Genomic DNA, 16,631 nt, shown 5'->3' on the forward strand with positions numbered 1-16,631 from the left:
GCTTATAAAATACGTGCAAGTATATGCTGTATGATCATGTTAATTGGTCTTTCAATTTCTCTAGTTGAGAATTGCGTTGCAACGTGCAGTTTCTTCTGCTACATTTACGATCGACGGATTTTCAGAGCGAGAAGCGTTCGCTCGAAAACTGAGAAAAATTCACTCGCGTTACTTACCATAGCCGCAGTCGGGGAGATGCAAAAACCCGTCGATCTTCCACTCTCGCCTTCCCTCCTCGCGTCCCGCGGCGAGATACAGTTTACGTCGGTTTTAATTAACGGCTCATACATTTGCATGATTAGACCCTGAAACAGAGTTACGCGGTATCAGCATTCCGTGCATGGAAAACGACTGCGACGTTAACGCCGGGATTCCTCGCTCGCCGGCGCACATAACTCTGCCCCGCGACGTTAAACATTTAAATATCCGTCCTCCTCTTTTCTTTTCCTTCCATCTTCGAGGCGCGCGCGTGCGCTCGCATCTACATATCGCCGATTTATAATATTCTTAATATACAATGTGAGTCGCGCGGAGCAGATTCTAACGCAATTAGACCAAACGTGCGCGATGTAATGTGCTACAATACTTTGTGTATCTGGCGATTTCTTTCCCGACAAGGAGTCACGAAACAATGACCATTTCGACCGGTAGATATCTCCGAAAATGCCTAAGACAGGATTCTCTTTCCGAGATCCAAACGACTGACAGGTTCTGAAAATATTTTGGATATTTCTCTGAATGAGGGTGAAAAGGGATTATATTTAACACAGGAAAAAAAATTAGTTTTGTCGAGTGGGAAGAACTTTATGCTAGGTGAGAGGCTACAGGAGTGTAATAAAATTTCGTAAGAATTTTTAAGGTGGATAGGTTCAGTCGTAAAAAAAATAGTGGGACTTAGTTCGTAAAGAGCTTAACATATTCGTGCCAGCAGTACGTCTTTCCGCGAATTAAATTTTGTTCTGACGACATAGTACTCTACGTCTTTTGTATGACAGAAAGCAAACGTTTATCTACACTGCCGACCAAAAGCTTGAGACCATTAATTGAAAAATGTCTACAATATGAAATGAAATCAAACTTATGCATTATAATTTAACACATGTTCATTATCTTATTCATTGTCTTATAATTAAATGAAAAATAACATAAAATATTTGAAAGCGCTACAAAAGTTATATTTTAACACAATAAAAAGAAGAGTATTAGACACTGAAGAGTATTCGACATTTTTCTTGTCAAAATAGCCATCTTTACATTTAATCACTTTTTTTTTACTAATCTATAGGTAATCTAGTTATAAGTTTATTAATTTTTTTCTGACGGAAGACTCTTTTATCTATCTTCTAAAATAGTTCACAGCTCAGTTTCGGAAAAAAGGCTTTATGATCTTAGTCCGTTTTTTTTTAAATTAAACGATCTTAATCACATTGTGCTAGCAATGCTAACCACAGTGTAAATTAAACAATGTTAATCACAATTATGCTAAATATAATGCTTATTTACTTTAAAATCAAGAAAAAGATATTGAATAAGGCATGAATCGGATTTTTGAATAGTGGTTTACTGGAATATTTTTGAATTTTACATGTACTCTCTCTCTCTCTCTCTCTCCAACTTTTGCCAGCAGTGTACATATTAATTTGTGTCTATTTTATAAGTTTCTCTTCTGCAAGATCCGTGTAATAAATTTTTAATTCAAAATTGAAAATTCTATTAAATTAATATTCTATGTAAAAAAATTACTTTACTTTTATTACTTTCTTTTTTACTAATTGTTTTTGAGAATGAAAGAATAAAAATTATATAGCGTAATTCACATATATTTTTTATTATAATACTATATCAAAATATTATTTATAACTATTTTTTTAGATTCTTTTTTGTAATTTTATGCTAATAAATTCTTTAGTTTCTTATTTTATATGTCACTTTCATACACAAATTATTTTTAAAATTAAAATTATATTTCATGTTCAATTCTCAATTTTATATTTTAGTTTTATTATTTTACTGCGCCTGCTATTGTTTACAAATAATTTTCATAAAAATTTATTGATATCTTCATAAATAAGTGCAATGCCTAGTTCTCAAAGTATGTTCGCTCATATAAAGGAACCTCATCGAATATGTATACGATATTGCATAGTATACAGTATACGATCGCGAATATATTAATAAACCTTTTAAAATAAAAAACCAGTTTTGTGCGGTGCTTTTTCTCAAAATGACGACTATATCTACAACGACCGCGACGCCCAGTGTCTGCCGGATTAGAAAAACCAGTCTGCTGCTATCAACTGCGAAATAAAGATCCAGGCTCTCAACTCGCATCTCGCTAATCCCGATTGTTTGCCCCGCGAACGCTCATGCCGACGAACGATTTATTTCGTACGCGTGAGAGGAGAGACGCGTGCGCGTTAAGAAGCGGGGGATCGGCTTCGGTGGAAATCATCAGCCGATTAGAGTGCAGATGTTCTCATACGGAGATTACGAGCCGTTTCCACCCTCCGCGCGGTGCCATCATACGGGGTTAGGCCCGGCAGGGGCGGCGGAAAGTGGATATAACGTCATAGGGTAGGCTTGATTGAATTATCATGAGTGTTTGCGGAACGGCGGCCTGCAATTGAATTAGATGCGGGGCCTTTTCTATCGAAGCGCGTAGACATATATCAGTGTCTCGACGTGAGTCTCTCTGTCTTTTCGCCCCTTCTCTCGATCTCTCTCCTTTGGGAAAAAAATATAAAAAAAATTACTTATATTTATTTTTTAACCAGCCCTCTGTCACTTACGATATTTGAAAGAACGAAAGCAACCTGAATACATTTGTAGGATGAAACGTATAAAATGATAAGTGTATAAAAAATGTATTTTAAATTGAAAGAGGCTGTTGCGTCAAAATAGAATAAATTTGATATTTATATATAAAACTCTATTACGATAGTTTTATATTGGTTAAAAAATTAATATTTGTGTATATTTAAATTCATAGCAAGTTTAGAGAGATTAGAAAGCAGCAGGGCAGCAAGATAGGCGATCGCGCCGCGGAATTATATCTGGTTTGTTATCGGTGAAAATCAAAATCGACAACGGCGTGTTGTCGCGATGATACCACGATTCTCGGGATCCTGCATCGGACGGAGGGAGCCGAAAGCGTACGCAATCGTTCGGTACACAGAGTTATCGGCGATCGGACAGATTCTTCGCGGAGCATGTACAACGAAAAATCAATGCGTCCCGCGGATCAAAGGCGTGCCGCCCGGTGGGAAAAAGGCGTCGCGGACGCACGGTACAAGACGTGTGATAACGTTTCCGCGCATTATCGCGTGGTCGATTGATTAACCGGTCGACCGGTGCGATAAGGATCACGACATCGGTATCCGTCGTCGATGTGTGACGCATCTCGAAACCACGTAATTTTGGCGAGCTCGCACCTCGATGCGACGATAACGATCTAAATTCATTCTGTGGCGGTAAACGCGACAGAAACGAATCGAGATAAAAAGGCGTTCTAATGTATAGGACGGTACGATGATGACATATCGATCAAGTTATCGTTGTTGAAATAGGCGATGAAAAATCGTCTTGAAACTGATCACGGTCCCCCGATTCGTATTGTATATGTATAAGGACGAACGTCGACGTCACACGTCGCAGGGCCCGATCGTTCGCGCGAGGCGAGATTTAGCATCGGTGTACAGGATCGGTTTACAGGAAGCGGCGTGCGCGATTGTCACGTAAAAAGTACGTTTGCTGTGGTTTACGGTCACGGCCGTTCACGGGCCATTTGGTCATTGTTCTAGCCACGAGAAAGTCCAGAAGGCCCGGGGAGCGAAGCGGATCGGATCAGATCGGGCCGGACCGAAGATGTCCGGTCCTGGCTGTGGTCGGCGCCCGGCGCCAGACCCTCGGAGAGTCTCCGGTTTACAACACCGGACTATCGGACGTGGGGTCCTGTGTTTCCCGTCATTAGACCCCTCTAACGAGAGAGGGACCGCTGCCGCTGCAGAGGTTTCGAGAGGGCTTATCGCGCTCGGGTCGCTTATAAAGAAGCGTAATCGTCGCTCGGGCGCGGTACGGTATGTTCAATTTATCGTCGTTCCCGATCTCTCTCCCGGACGATTTTTCCTCCCGAGAAATCGCAACGGGACCTGCTATGGGTGGTCGTATAGGTCTGCGGCCACGTCTCGATATACGTGCACTTGTCGCGCGGCGAACGTACATGCACGTCTCTCGGACTGCGAGGAACGCAGACAGGCGTCGTCCGTCTGTTTACCTAAGCCTGCGAGGCACGTGTCCATTTCATCAGGTTTTAGCGAAGCGAAATTTGTACGGTAGGACGGCCACAAAGTGCCGGCCAATGTTTGACGAAGGGATTCCTCGGAGAATTTTTCGGTGGCTGTAAAAAATCTTTATACCCTTCGCACTTTTACGAGAGGCGAAACGATAATTGGGATAATAATTATTCCGTTCATCTTACAATTAGATCGCTAAATAGTTGCTTCTCGTCGTAAGATATTTTTAAAATAATTGCGCAATTCATACATATATAAGTTTGTGATACAGCGAGGCAGCGATAGCTTTATCTTCCTAATCCGGATATAAAAGAATTTGATTTATTCAGTTTCTTTGCAAGAACTAGGTACAGCTATATTATGCTACATTCCTTCTCGCTAGTCTATATTAGTACATGTATAAATCTGTTACGGATAAGAATATTTAGCCTTCCCTTGTGTCTAATTTCTTCGTAATAATCTGCCGATAAAAGAGAAGCCAGATATTTTTATCAAATGATTTAATGAGACAAATACAACGGACTTTCTTACGCGGAGGTCTTAGAAGAATGAATATGAATGAGAAATCCATTCGATAAAATTGACCCTCGCTGAGATCGTTTTTTAATTAATTGTTTGATATTGATTAATGTTGAGCAAAGGGTAAACGAGCGAAACTCTATGGAAATCAAAATCGAAATTCTGAAAGATAGAAGTGCAGACGCGGATAATCCTTCGGTTGCTTGTGTATGCTTTGTCTCCGTGCAAAAAGGTCGGCGCAGAGTGAACGTCGCATCTCAAGTGCGAGGAAAATTTATAAAAATAAATCGGTGCATTGTTTTGCGCCGGGTGCAGGGTGGATCACCGGAACAACAAGGGAGGGATGAGGTGCGACCGACTCGGAGAGTCGCACGAATTAGAACCTGCTCGGCGGCGACGTCGGGGCGCCGGGTGGACGCGCAGGAATGCCGGCCGGACTGATAAAAGCCACGGCCAACACCTACATAAATTTCAACGGGGGATATCTGAGGACTGGCCTTTTCGTTCATTTAAACGTACGCCCTAAATTTAGTGTCGACCGCGCGGTGCCCGCGGTATCGGCGGTGCGGCGCCGAGGATGCTGCGCCCGGTCCAGCGCGCTTGTCATCTCCGGCCGGACGTCGCCAGCGAGATCCCGCGTTGAATTCTGGACGATTAGGACCGTCGTTATTCCGGTAACTCAGGCAGGTCTCTCTCCCCGAGACTTCGTGCGCCTCAAACACATATATCTTGCGCGCGTCTTACATCTTTCCTAATTTATTTGTGAATAACTTTACTTGTCGAACAGCTGGTTTCTTCATCGTCCCGGCGGAAGATCGGCGGCAATAGACTTTTGCACGTACGTGCGCGACAGTCGACGGGACTTAAATCGTACCTTTGTACCTCCGAGAGAAAGCGTATCGAATTACTCGGTAACATTTTCTGGTCGTTGTCGTCGGGGCATCTATCACGAGTAGACAGGTGTAGCCGTGGATCCGCTCGACCAGACATCGCGAAGCGATTTTCTACATTTCTGCCGACGTGATACCGCTCGCAAATTTGCACGCTACTTCTCCCGTCCGCCGCGCCGACCCTTTCCTCTTCCTTTTTTTTTCTTGTCGCTAAAGACGGCCGACCGTACGCACTTACGCGGACGCATGCATGCATGTTGTCCGTGCGTGCGTGCGTGTTCGTGCGTACACGCATTCGCGTATATTTGCGTACATTCACCGGCTTGTACGCGCGTATCTTGGGCGGCCAGCTGCTCGAGAAGCGGACTCGAGAGAGGCGCGAGAGGAGGCCGCACCGAGCGGTCTTGTAAGGTGCATTCCCCGATTCCGCTACGAAACTGGCCGGTAAAAAAAGGGAAATAATTAGCGGAGGTGTTAATGAAATACCAAACGAACGCCGTGGGACACCGGGTCGGCGCCTCTGAACTGCCAACCAGACATCCTCGACACAAACCCCGGCGCCGCTTCCCCCTTCCCATCCTCCCGCGTAGTAGCAAGCTACTCCAAGATATCTCCTTGTTCCTCTTCTCTCTCTCCCTCTCTCTCTCTCTCTCTTCTTCCATCCACTCGTCCTTTTCCTCTTCGTCGCCTTCTTCTTCTTCTTCTTCTTCTTCTTCTTCTTCTTCAACGTCTTACATTTCTTTGCCGCATCCATCTACATCTGCCTTTTTTTATTTTTCTTTTTCTTGTCCCATAGAGCAATCTCCACATTTCTTTTTAATGTTTTCTTCTCTCTGCCTGAAAATAACGAGCTTGAAAACTCCGGGCTTTGCATATCGGCGACTTCTCGCATTTTGGGGGGACGAATCGTAGATTTTATTGTCTATTGCGAATAACGTTTAGGTATTGTATTATAAACAAATAACATTATCTCTCTGTTGCGTTATATGTTTATGTAATTTTTTAAAATTTATCGTCTCTTTCGTGAAAAAAAAAGAACAGCATAAAAAATATCGTGGCACTCGCCATCGCAAAATATATGATCCACAACTGAACGGAGGAACAACCCGCCACCCACATTCGGCCAGTAGCGAGTCGCTCCAAAATCGTTGCAATCGTAGCTCTCTTTTATCTGCCAGGAGAGGGAGGAGGGACGCGGCGGTGTGCAGAAGGGAGTGGACCACCTTGCCGCATGACATTACTATCCCTCGGCGTGTTCCGGAGATCGAATTTTGCCACCGATCAATCGTGACGAGGGCCAGGCAGCATTCTCCCCATCTTTATCGACGCGACTCCGCCACGCACTTCTCCCTTGAATAAATTATATCACGGCTCGGCCCGGTCCGACGGCGTGAACCGTACCGTTGATACGCTTTTAACTTTTTCTAGGCACTCTCGACGGTCAACGCTAAAAAAGACATCATATGCCCCGCATTTCTCCGAACTATACAGTCTCCGCACAATGCCCCCTTCAAAATTTCAGATTAGAAGCGCGCAAATGTTAAAAGCGTTACGAACAAAAACACATTCGTAAATAGATATCTCTTATTTTGCATTGACATTTGACGCCGTTTTATGAAACGAGATTCGGGATACGACGACAAGTGGACTCGTCTAGGATTAAATGTGTAAAATTGTACAAAATTGCATTGAACGTGATTAAGACTCGACGGCGTGACGTGCGGCAGAGCGCCGATATGGTAATATTTAATCGACGCGTCGTATGTGATTGCAACATTAACGGGAGATTAAGTTTCCATGTACCGAAAGATTTCCATCCACCATAATTGGACGGTAATCATGATTCCTGTCATATCGCGTGGAAGTTTTAAGTACGAATTGCAAATTACAATCGTAATCTGTCGCCCGGCTCATTATTACTCATTAATGTCAACGCAATGTGATCCGTGCCAATAATTGGCAATATTGGAAATGAGCGATAACGAAAAATTAACAGCTTTTCGGACGAGAGAGAGAGAGAGAGAGAGAGAGAGAGAGAGAGAGAGAGAGAGAGAGAGAGAGAGAATTGTCATGAGCTATAAAATGTCATAATTGTATTATACTTTAATACAGATTCGGCTAAAAATTGGAATCATCAGCGCTCAATTTATCATCTCATAATTGTTTTCCTCCTTTTATAATGGAGGAAGATTATTTTACCATTAAATGTGATCATTTTGTCATTTCATATAATCTCGGAACAACGCGACGAGCGTAATTTCTGAACCCCCCCCCCCCTTCACGGGAACGATTTGTCGAAATCACAGACCTTCTCTCTAACGGTTAACAACGCATTCGGGTCGGTTGAAATACGCTCCGCGTCCGGTAATTCCGGCATCGGCGGTATTAAATCATCCGCGCCCACGTGAGCGAGACGTGTAACGAAATAGCGACAAATACGCGATGGTATCTCCAGGATGATTTCGGAACAGGGGGAGAGGAGAGAGGAGGGAGGGAAGAGATCGAGCGAGCGCGCTCGCGTAGCGCCGAAGTGTGCGCTCGGCGCGTCGGGTCGTACGCTTTAGCTCCGAGGATCCGAGCCCGAGATACGAGAGGTGGTTGTCGTCTCTGGGAGCTAATGGGATGCCGCCGACACTCTCTTGCTCGTCCGAGTCCCTTTGATCCTGACCGACCTTGCCCGCGCGTCCCGGTTACTCCCGTTCCCGTCTTCGCTTCTCGCTCTCGCTCCTCTTTCCTCTTTCCTCTTTCTTTCTCTCGCGCGCGCACCACCCTGACCTTATCCACTGGCCGGTTGGGAATTTTCATGGTGGTCGCGAGATTCTCCCCGCGTCCACGCGTGAGTATACACGTCCGACGCGAATCCGTATATACCCGTGCTCCGTAAGTTCGCGGATCTCAGCGACGACCGTACGGCGCGGCGGTCGAACGCTCGGAAACGACGGAAATACAGTCTTTTGTTCCACGTTACCTCTACGATTTTCAAACTCGGTATCTTTGAGAAGACGAAGTTTCTGTAACTTTGACCTATTTTTGAAACCCACGCTCGTATCAGCGTTACTGCTGCAATGTCTACGAAAGACTCTATTACTTATACAACCTATTTCTATTGGATTATTGTCAACGATGAAATTCTTTGACGAAGCTGATTACTTTCTGATAATGAGAATTAGAATCCCATCAAAATGAAGTCTATTTGTAATTCAATGTAGAATAAGAATTTTTCATTATTCTTAATTCCTAGACTTTTGAGGTCATCCGCTTAGCTAATTAATTATTAAAGAAAAAGGACAGCGAAAACACTAATTCTTAAGAAATAATGTTTTTGATAAAAATACATTATTTCTTAAGAATTACTCTAAATTTTATCAATGTCTTTTATATTAGAATTTTTATCTACAATTTGCAGTGCATCGTTAATAATTTTACCATTAAGTTTTTGTTATTTTATTTTTTTAATTTACTCTCTCTATTAATTTTCCTTTTTCAAATGATCTATTGGTTTAAAACGAATGGTCGATTTTAGGGTATTTTATGTTAATTCAGCAAAAATTGATTTTTAAGCAAAATCCAGAATCTTGCCAAAAAATTGCCATTGATTGCGAGTGTGTAATTTAATGATTGCTATTAAAAAAATTCTTATTTATTAAAGCTGGCTTTTATTTAGTATTTATATGTGCGTGTTGTTCGCACAACCGTTTTACAGTTTAAAAAAAGACTATCACTTTTCTTGTACAGTAAAAAAATAATATTTTGATTCGTCATGTAGAAAATTTTTTTAAAATAAACTTTTTTATTCTTATAGTATATACTTAACCATGACCAAGGCGACTCTATCTTCGAGGACAGTTATTTTACACCAATTAGCGATTAGCGATAATTAACGTTTGATTATATTTATCAGCTGATAAACGGAATGACAATGCATGGCTAATTTTTATTTTCAGTGTACAACGAAAATATAAAAATATGAAAAAAATATGAAAGTTGTACAGTAGTGACAAACATGAGGTTTAAAATTAATGTGTTGTTATTTATGAATAACATTTAAAAATGAACTATAAAGAATAACCATAAAAATGCATGATAAAGAACGTTATACAATTATTTTTTTTGCTCTTGCTGGTATTTGTGGCGTTTTCCACAAATACAATTTTCTTCGTGGAATTAAGAAAATATTGACGTACAGATGCTAAAGATAAAAATATATTTATGGAAAGATATTTACGGACAGGAATAAGTATACATTTAACAGAGCTATATGCACACTGAATATTTAATATATTTACTAGCTGTAACTAGCTCTTTGTTTCTTTATCTCTAATTGTAAGTCAAGCGTTATTATTACAGTTTATTATAATTTACTTTTTGACGCGTATTAATGTACTGTATATATTTTCTCAGCACTTAAGCTCATTACTAATAGTCGAAATGCACACATATCTAAACGTAAGATACGTTTCAACGTAAAACCCTATTCTTAGAAATAGAGACGTACCACACTTCTACGACGCCGACCGTACATTTAAAAGAATATATCATATATTTAATATATTAATATCTCGTAATAATACCAATCAAATTTTATGAAAATTTCACGCGGGTTGCTATCGACGCCCCCCTCCCCCGCTCCCCGATACGCTCGAGGGATCAGCGTCGCGAGGAGGAAAAAAAAACGGACCGACGTCCATCGAGCGGACTCCGCGAATTCCCGGCCGCCGCACCGCGCCGCGTCAGGGCGCAGAATCCGGTGTGGCGGACGCCGCCGACTGCGGACGGTCTCGCCGTCGGAACTCTGGGCGGAGTTCCGGCGGCGAGACGTAGACGCGCGCCGCCCAGGCGTGTACGCCCCTGATGATCCTCGACGCGCCTTCGTTGGCGCACTCCTCTGCCTCTCTTCTCGTCGCCGCGCTCGCTCACGCACTCGCGTGACGACGCGACGCGCCGCGTCGCGTCGCGTCTCGAGGAAAAGCGTCACGCGTCGCGAGTCACGCCGCGCGGCCAACGGCACCCGATTTTCGATTTTCGAGCGCCCGGCCCTTCTCCCGGCGTCATAAATCGCAAGTAATATCGAGAGCTCTCTAATTTTTCTCGCGCCGCCGTCGGCAGCGCTTACGACCCGCTTCCCTTCGTGTTGCCGATTATGAATTATATTGTACTTTTGTTAAATGGATTAATTTAACCGCGAGCCAACCTCTTATTGCTGCCGATGATGCTTTTTTAAATGTAGCTCTCGCACGCGTACCGTCATGAGTATGAAAGTACGGATAATATATTGAATTGCTCTTTTCGAGGGACATTAAATATTTATGCAGAAAATTTATGCAAAATATATTTTGTATCGGCAATATTTATTCAAATGCGATAAATTGATCGTTTTAATTGTATTTTGCAGTTTAATTAAATGTCGTAACTCGGTATAAATGTATGTAACATTATGGAAAGCTGTAAATATTTACTGGGATAATTTCCGACATGTAAAACAAGTTTCTCATCATAGATTATGTTACATATAAATATATTCGTGGCCGAACTGTAATATTGCACGCAATTCGCTACTGTTTCTTTATGTGACCGAAAGCCGGGTACTTATTTACGAAAATATTAACAAAGTTTTATGAAAATTATCTGTAAACAATAGAAAATGCACTAAAATAACAAAAAATATAACTGAGAATTGAACATGGAATTTAATATCAATTCTAAAAATAACTTGTGTATAAAGATAAAATAAAATGAGGAACTAAAGGACATTTATTAACATTAAACTACAAAGAAAAATTTAAAAGAAATAGTTAATTTTAGTAATATCTTGATGTGCAGTATTATAATGATAAAAGATATACTGCCAGTCGGCGAAAGTTTAAAAAAGAGACCACAAGTATAAAATTTAAAATTATTCCAGTGAAGCACTACTTAAAAGTCTCATTCTTGCCGTACTCAATATTTGTTCTTAATTTGATAGGAAATAGACATTATATTTAACATAGTTGTGATTAACATAGCATGCATCGTTTAATTTCAAGAAAATGGACTACGATGGTCATGAAGCCTCTTTTTTTCAAAACTGAGCTGTGAACAGTTTTAGAAAATGAGTGGAAGAATCTTTCGTCAGAAAAAATAAATAAACTTCTAGCTAGATTACCTAGATTAGTAAAAAAAAGTGATTAAATTAAGGGTGGTTACTTTGACGAGAAAAATGTCCAATATTCTTTATTTTGTCTAACACTCTTTTCATCTTGTAAAACATATTTTTTATAGAACTTTCAAACATATTATATTATTTTTTATTTCATGAAACATTGAATAAGATAATGAAAACATGTAAAATTATAATGCAAGTTTGATTTTATTTCATATAGTAGATATCTTCAATTAATGGCTTTAAACTTTCGCTGGCAGTGTATGTAAATTAATTAAGCTAAAGAATAAGAATTCTTATATCAAACAATTAATAAAAGAGAAAATAGTGAAATAAAAAATAACATTCTTTACGCAGAATACAATGTTAATATACAATAAAAATTTCAATTTTAATAATTTATTACGCAGATCTTACAAAAGAGAAACTGATGAAATAAACGTAATAATAAAATAATACAAATTAACACACAGATAAGCATTTTTCTTCTGTTATAGACAAAAGTAGTACTCTCTACCATTTTTAATTCGCGAAAAGACGTAGTCACCAGTCGCGAATGTATTAATTAAAATAATGGTTTACACGTGCGTAATTATCCTTATCAAAATAAGAAAAATATGTTATCTTAAAATTAAAAAAAATCACATTTGATATTTGAGATATTTCCTGTTATAAAGAAACAGAGGATGTAAATTCTAAATTAACCGTTAAATTTTGGAGCTCCTATAAGTTTGAATTAAAACACTGGAGAACAAAATGGAAAAAATTTCCACGTTGTTGAAAAGGCGCGCGTCATATAAATTATTTGCTTTTAAAAATTTTTCCTAGATTATTCTTCCATAAAGTCTATCTTCTGATTGTATCTCTATTTAGATAAGATGTACGACTATTTAATAGTTCAGTGGATTAAGGTCTTATATGAAGTGGTATTACTAATTGTGTGAAGCTAATCTATTTCCCAAATTTAATAAATCCTCAGAATTGGTCAGCGATATTTGGCGATTATCTTTCTTCGATAACGCACTCGTCTGTTCTGATTTTACGAAAGGTGCGGCATCATCGTACAATTCAGAGACGTATACGAAAACGGGCGACAGAGGTTAATGTGCTTCCCTGAATTGAATTTCGCCGGGACGTGAATTTCTTGCCTTTGTTTTTAATTATGTACTAAAGAAAAAGAAGCAACACTAATTTTTCAATTTTATTTCAATATTCTTTTATTTCCATTTGCATTATTGTCTTGTATGACTTTCATGTTTTCTCCTACGTAATTAACCCTCCTACGTAACTAGCTTCCCACACTTCCAAATTTTTACGGGCTTTCCGCACTGGGGTACAGGTTACCCCACGTCGTATATTTAGCTAAAACTATATGAAAAAAATCAACTGATTTTAAGTCACTTTTTTTCCATCGATACGCCAGACATCAGGGAATATGCCTATGAATAAGAAAATATTCGCTTGTAAAGAAAAGGTAAATTCTCGAAGTAGCAAACTAGAGAATTTTACCTGGGGTTACAGGCACCCCAGTGGGAAAGCTAGGATTAATTGTAATATATATTAATTTATAAAAAAAAGGGGGAAAAAGATATCGTTCGTCGTTCAATTCACGATGCAAATGGATGCGTAAATACCCTCGCTATACCTCTCTGGTACGATTCCATTACGTAAGCTTTATCCACGAAATCACTGATAACGCGTTGGCGCGAAAGCGACGACAGGACAGATCGACGTATTGATTTTATTTTCGTTTGTCGGCGATTTCGCCGGGCGGGGATGTCGATCGCTATTTCGCGGCTAATACGTAACTAACGAGCGGTCGTTATGATCGACGATAAGATCGATCGATCGCACATTCCGTGTTTTAATTCGAGATCGCGTGTCATCCGTGAAATACGTACAAAATACGGCTTTCCCTTTGTGCTTTCACCGCGGACGTGTGCCTCGAGATAACACGATTATTGTTTTACGTTATTATCCAATATCAGGTTCTCTCTTCGAGGAAACGCACCGACGGGGATCTCTAGATCGGGCGCGATTTTCATCAAAAAGATCTTTAAAAATTTCGAAAATTAAAAATATTGTGTAAAAATGGCGATCTCGAATCGCATTGCATTCGGCATGGAAGATTATGCTTCTGATTGTAAAATTAAGATTTTTTTGAGGAAGCGACATTTGTTTCTCTCTCTCTCTCTCTCTCTTTCTATCTGTCTCTCTCTCTCTCTCTCTCTCTCTCTTTCTATCTGTCTCTCTCTCCCAAAATCGATCGATTGTTTGTGTTTCAGAAGGCAAAAGCTCGCACTGCGTTGGCTGCGGCGGTCGAATTCATGACCAGTGGATCCTGAGGGTAGCGCCTAATCTGGAATGGCACGCGGCTTGTTTAAAGTGTGCCGAGTGTCAACAGTTTCTGGACGAGAAATGCACCTGTTTCGTGCGGGACGGCAAAACTTACTGCAAGCGTGATTACGTTAGGTAAGTCACGTCGTCGCTTTTTTTTAAGGAACTTCGCTGTACGCTTCACTGGAAAGTCGGACAGGGAAACTTCTTTTGAAAGGTGGTTCAACCCTAGTAGCCGCAAAAAAAATAAATAAATAAAAGAAAGAATCTTCGGCGGTAGATTCCCAAGGAGCTATACGAGCGTTCGATTTTTCGACAGTTTTTTACGGCGCGCATCGAAAGAAACGAGGAAGGGTTGCTTTCGGATTGCATTCGACACTTTTTCGTTCGTTTGACGCCGTACAATTAATTCTTCGCGATTACGAGAGCGACGAAACCGCGCGATGACGTGGTACGTCAAGCGGACACCGTCTCATCGGCCGACGGTTAAGTGTCGCTCCTTAACGAACGAATTCCACGAAGAGGTGGAACAAGAGGCACTCGGGAGAGAGACCCCGGCCTCACGATCGCGGTGCAATATGGTAATTAATGCAAAACCGTGCCTCTTGTCACTGCGGCCGCTACATTCTCCGGCGACACGCGATACGCTCTTTCCGATACGCATTTGCAAACGCTCGGATTGGGAGGCGAGCAGGAGGGAAAAGAAAGAAAAAAAAAGGAAAAGAAAGAAAAAAGGAAGAGAGAGAGAGAGAGAAATGGTCGAGAGGCAGAAATTGGGGAAGGAGGGGGTGACAGGGTCGAGAAAGTCCGGGGTATTTTTATCCGACGTATACACGTGGAGTGCGGCGCACGAACGCACACGCACGCATGCACGTATGTCCGCACCGTCACTGTTACGACGTTGCGTGCGCTGGCGCGTGCAAAAGAAACCGTGCACGCAATTATGCTCGCGCTCGCGAGAGAACTCGCACTCGCGAGTCAACGCAACGAGGCGATGCGTGGCATTGATCGACATCACCTCGACACAGTGACGGTTATTACTGTCATTACTGACGATGCGATCGAAATAGTCGATCGCATTCGTAATAGCCGACGTAGCCGGTGCGTGGCATGGTCGATCATAGGAAACCACTAGAAGTATTCTCGACCGCGGATACCGTGGATAAAACTACGAGAAATAGGATCGAACACGACTTTTGATAGTTACGGAGTTAAGCGGCTTGAGGATTAAGTAACTTTTGCCGACTTAGTTTCGAAAATATGAACGAAGACTTTGTATATGAAACTTCTTTTTTCCATTAATCATCTTGGATTCGAGACAGACATAAAATTAACTTTCGATGATGTTGAGACTTGTGTATTTTAATAAGAATTTACTTTTTACGGATTTTGTAAATTATTCAGTAATTTGCAACTTTCTAATTTTTCTTAGAGAATAATACTTGAACATCATCAAGATAATTAATACGAATGCGTGTTAAGCGAAACGTCTATTATTATATTATTTTTCCTGAAGATTGTATTGCTCGATAATAATCTATTCCTTTTCTATGATTGGTTTTCTGTTCTTCGACAGTGACAGAATGACGGACATACCTTTAACGTGCTTGTAATCGAATCAATTATCATAATTGATTTTATAATGCTTACATTTAATTGAAGTGGGATACCACTAAATTAATTGAAGTTGTTGTATTCGTTTCGCTGTTACGTCACTTTCGATGTGGCAGAAATAGGAACGGGAATGTGCTAGAAATGAAAAAAAGACGCATCCCTCGCGTGGAGATTTCTCTCTTTCTCATTTCTTTCTTTTTTTTTCATCGTTCACGACGGTAATGCCGCCAAATAACCCATCGGCACGAATTCGACCTGGACCAAATATTTTTCCCTGTCGAGGCAGCGGGTTTATTTGCGCTGATCCGTCGAACGTCGGAACGTCGCCGTAACTCGAACAAGACTGGCGTATCCGGCCGCGGACTCGAGCGACAGCGATGACGGCCGTTTGTTGTTGCTGTCGCTTTCGTTCAAAAGTCCAAATTACCAAAGTAACTCCCTCCTCATACGTCCTTCTGGGTGTTCCCGGCGGTAGCCATTTCCGACAGGCAAACGCCAACAATCGCAAAAGTGCCACGATTATTACAAAATATAATCACGTAGTTGAATTATCAAAAGAATTCACTGTAATTGATTTACATGTACACACATACACATAAATGCATAATTACATGTTTATACATTGTAATTATATAGATACATATAATAATATTATAATATAAATTTAATGTATACAATATTATATTTTTCTAAATTCCACGTGATGTCCCGGAGCCGAAGTATTGGTTCTTTTAATTATATCCGTTTTGCAAAAGTAAAGACAATCAATTTTGGCTAAAGTTACGATTTCGCTTCAATTACGAGGATGCAGATAATTGCTCGCACATGTAAAAGTGCACC

General features: G+C 40.8%; 1 protein-coding gene across 2 annotated transcripts in view; it reads left to right on the forward strand.

The window, feature by feature from the left end:
* The window catches only part of Tup (LIM1_Isl and LIM2_Isl domain-containing protein tup), a 37,189-nt gene that overhangs the window by 6,223 nt on the left and 14,335 nt on the right, over positions 1-16,631 (forward strand). For both annotated transcript variants that reach the window (XM_071697725.1, XM_071697726.1), the window contains exon 2: positions 14,126-14,312. In XM_071697725.1, the coding sequence (XP_071553826.1) occupies positions 14,126-14,312 (187 nt within the window). The remainder of the gene's footprint in view (positions 1-14,125; positions 14,313-16,631) is intronic.

Source organism: Temnothorax nylanderi, unplaced genomic scaffold (assembly GCF_030848795.1).
Source record: "Temnothorax nylanderi isolate EJ_2023f unplaced genomic scaffold, tnyl_v1.0 TNYL_tig0013_pilon, whole genome shotgun sequence".
NCBI lineage: Eukaryota > Metazoa > Arthropoda > Insecta > Hymenoptera > Formicidae > Temnothorax > Temnothorax nylanderi.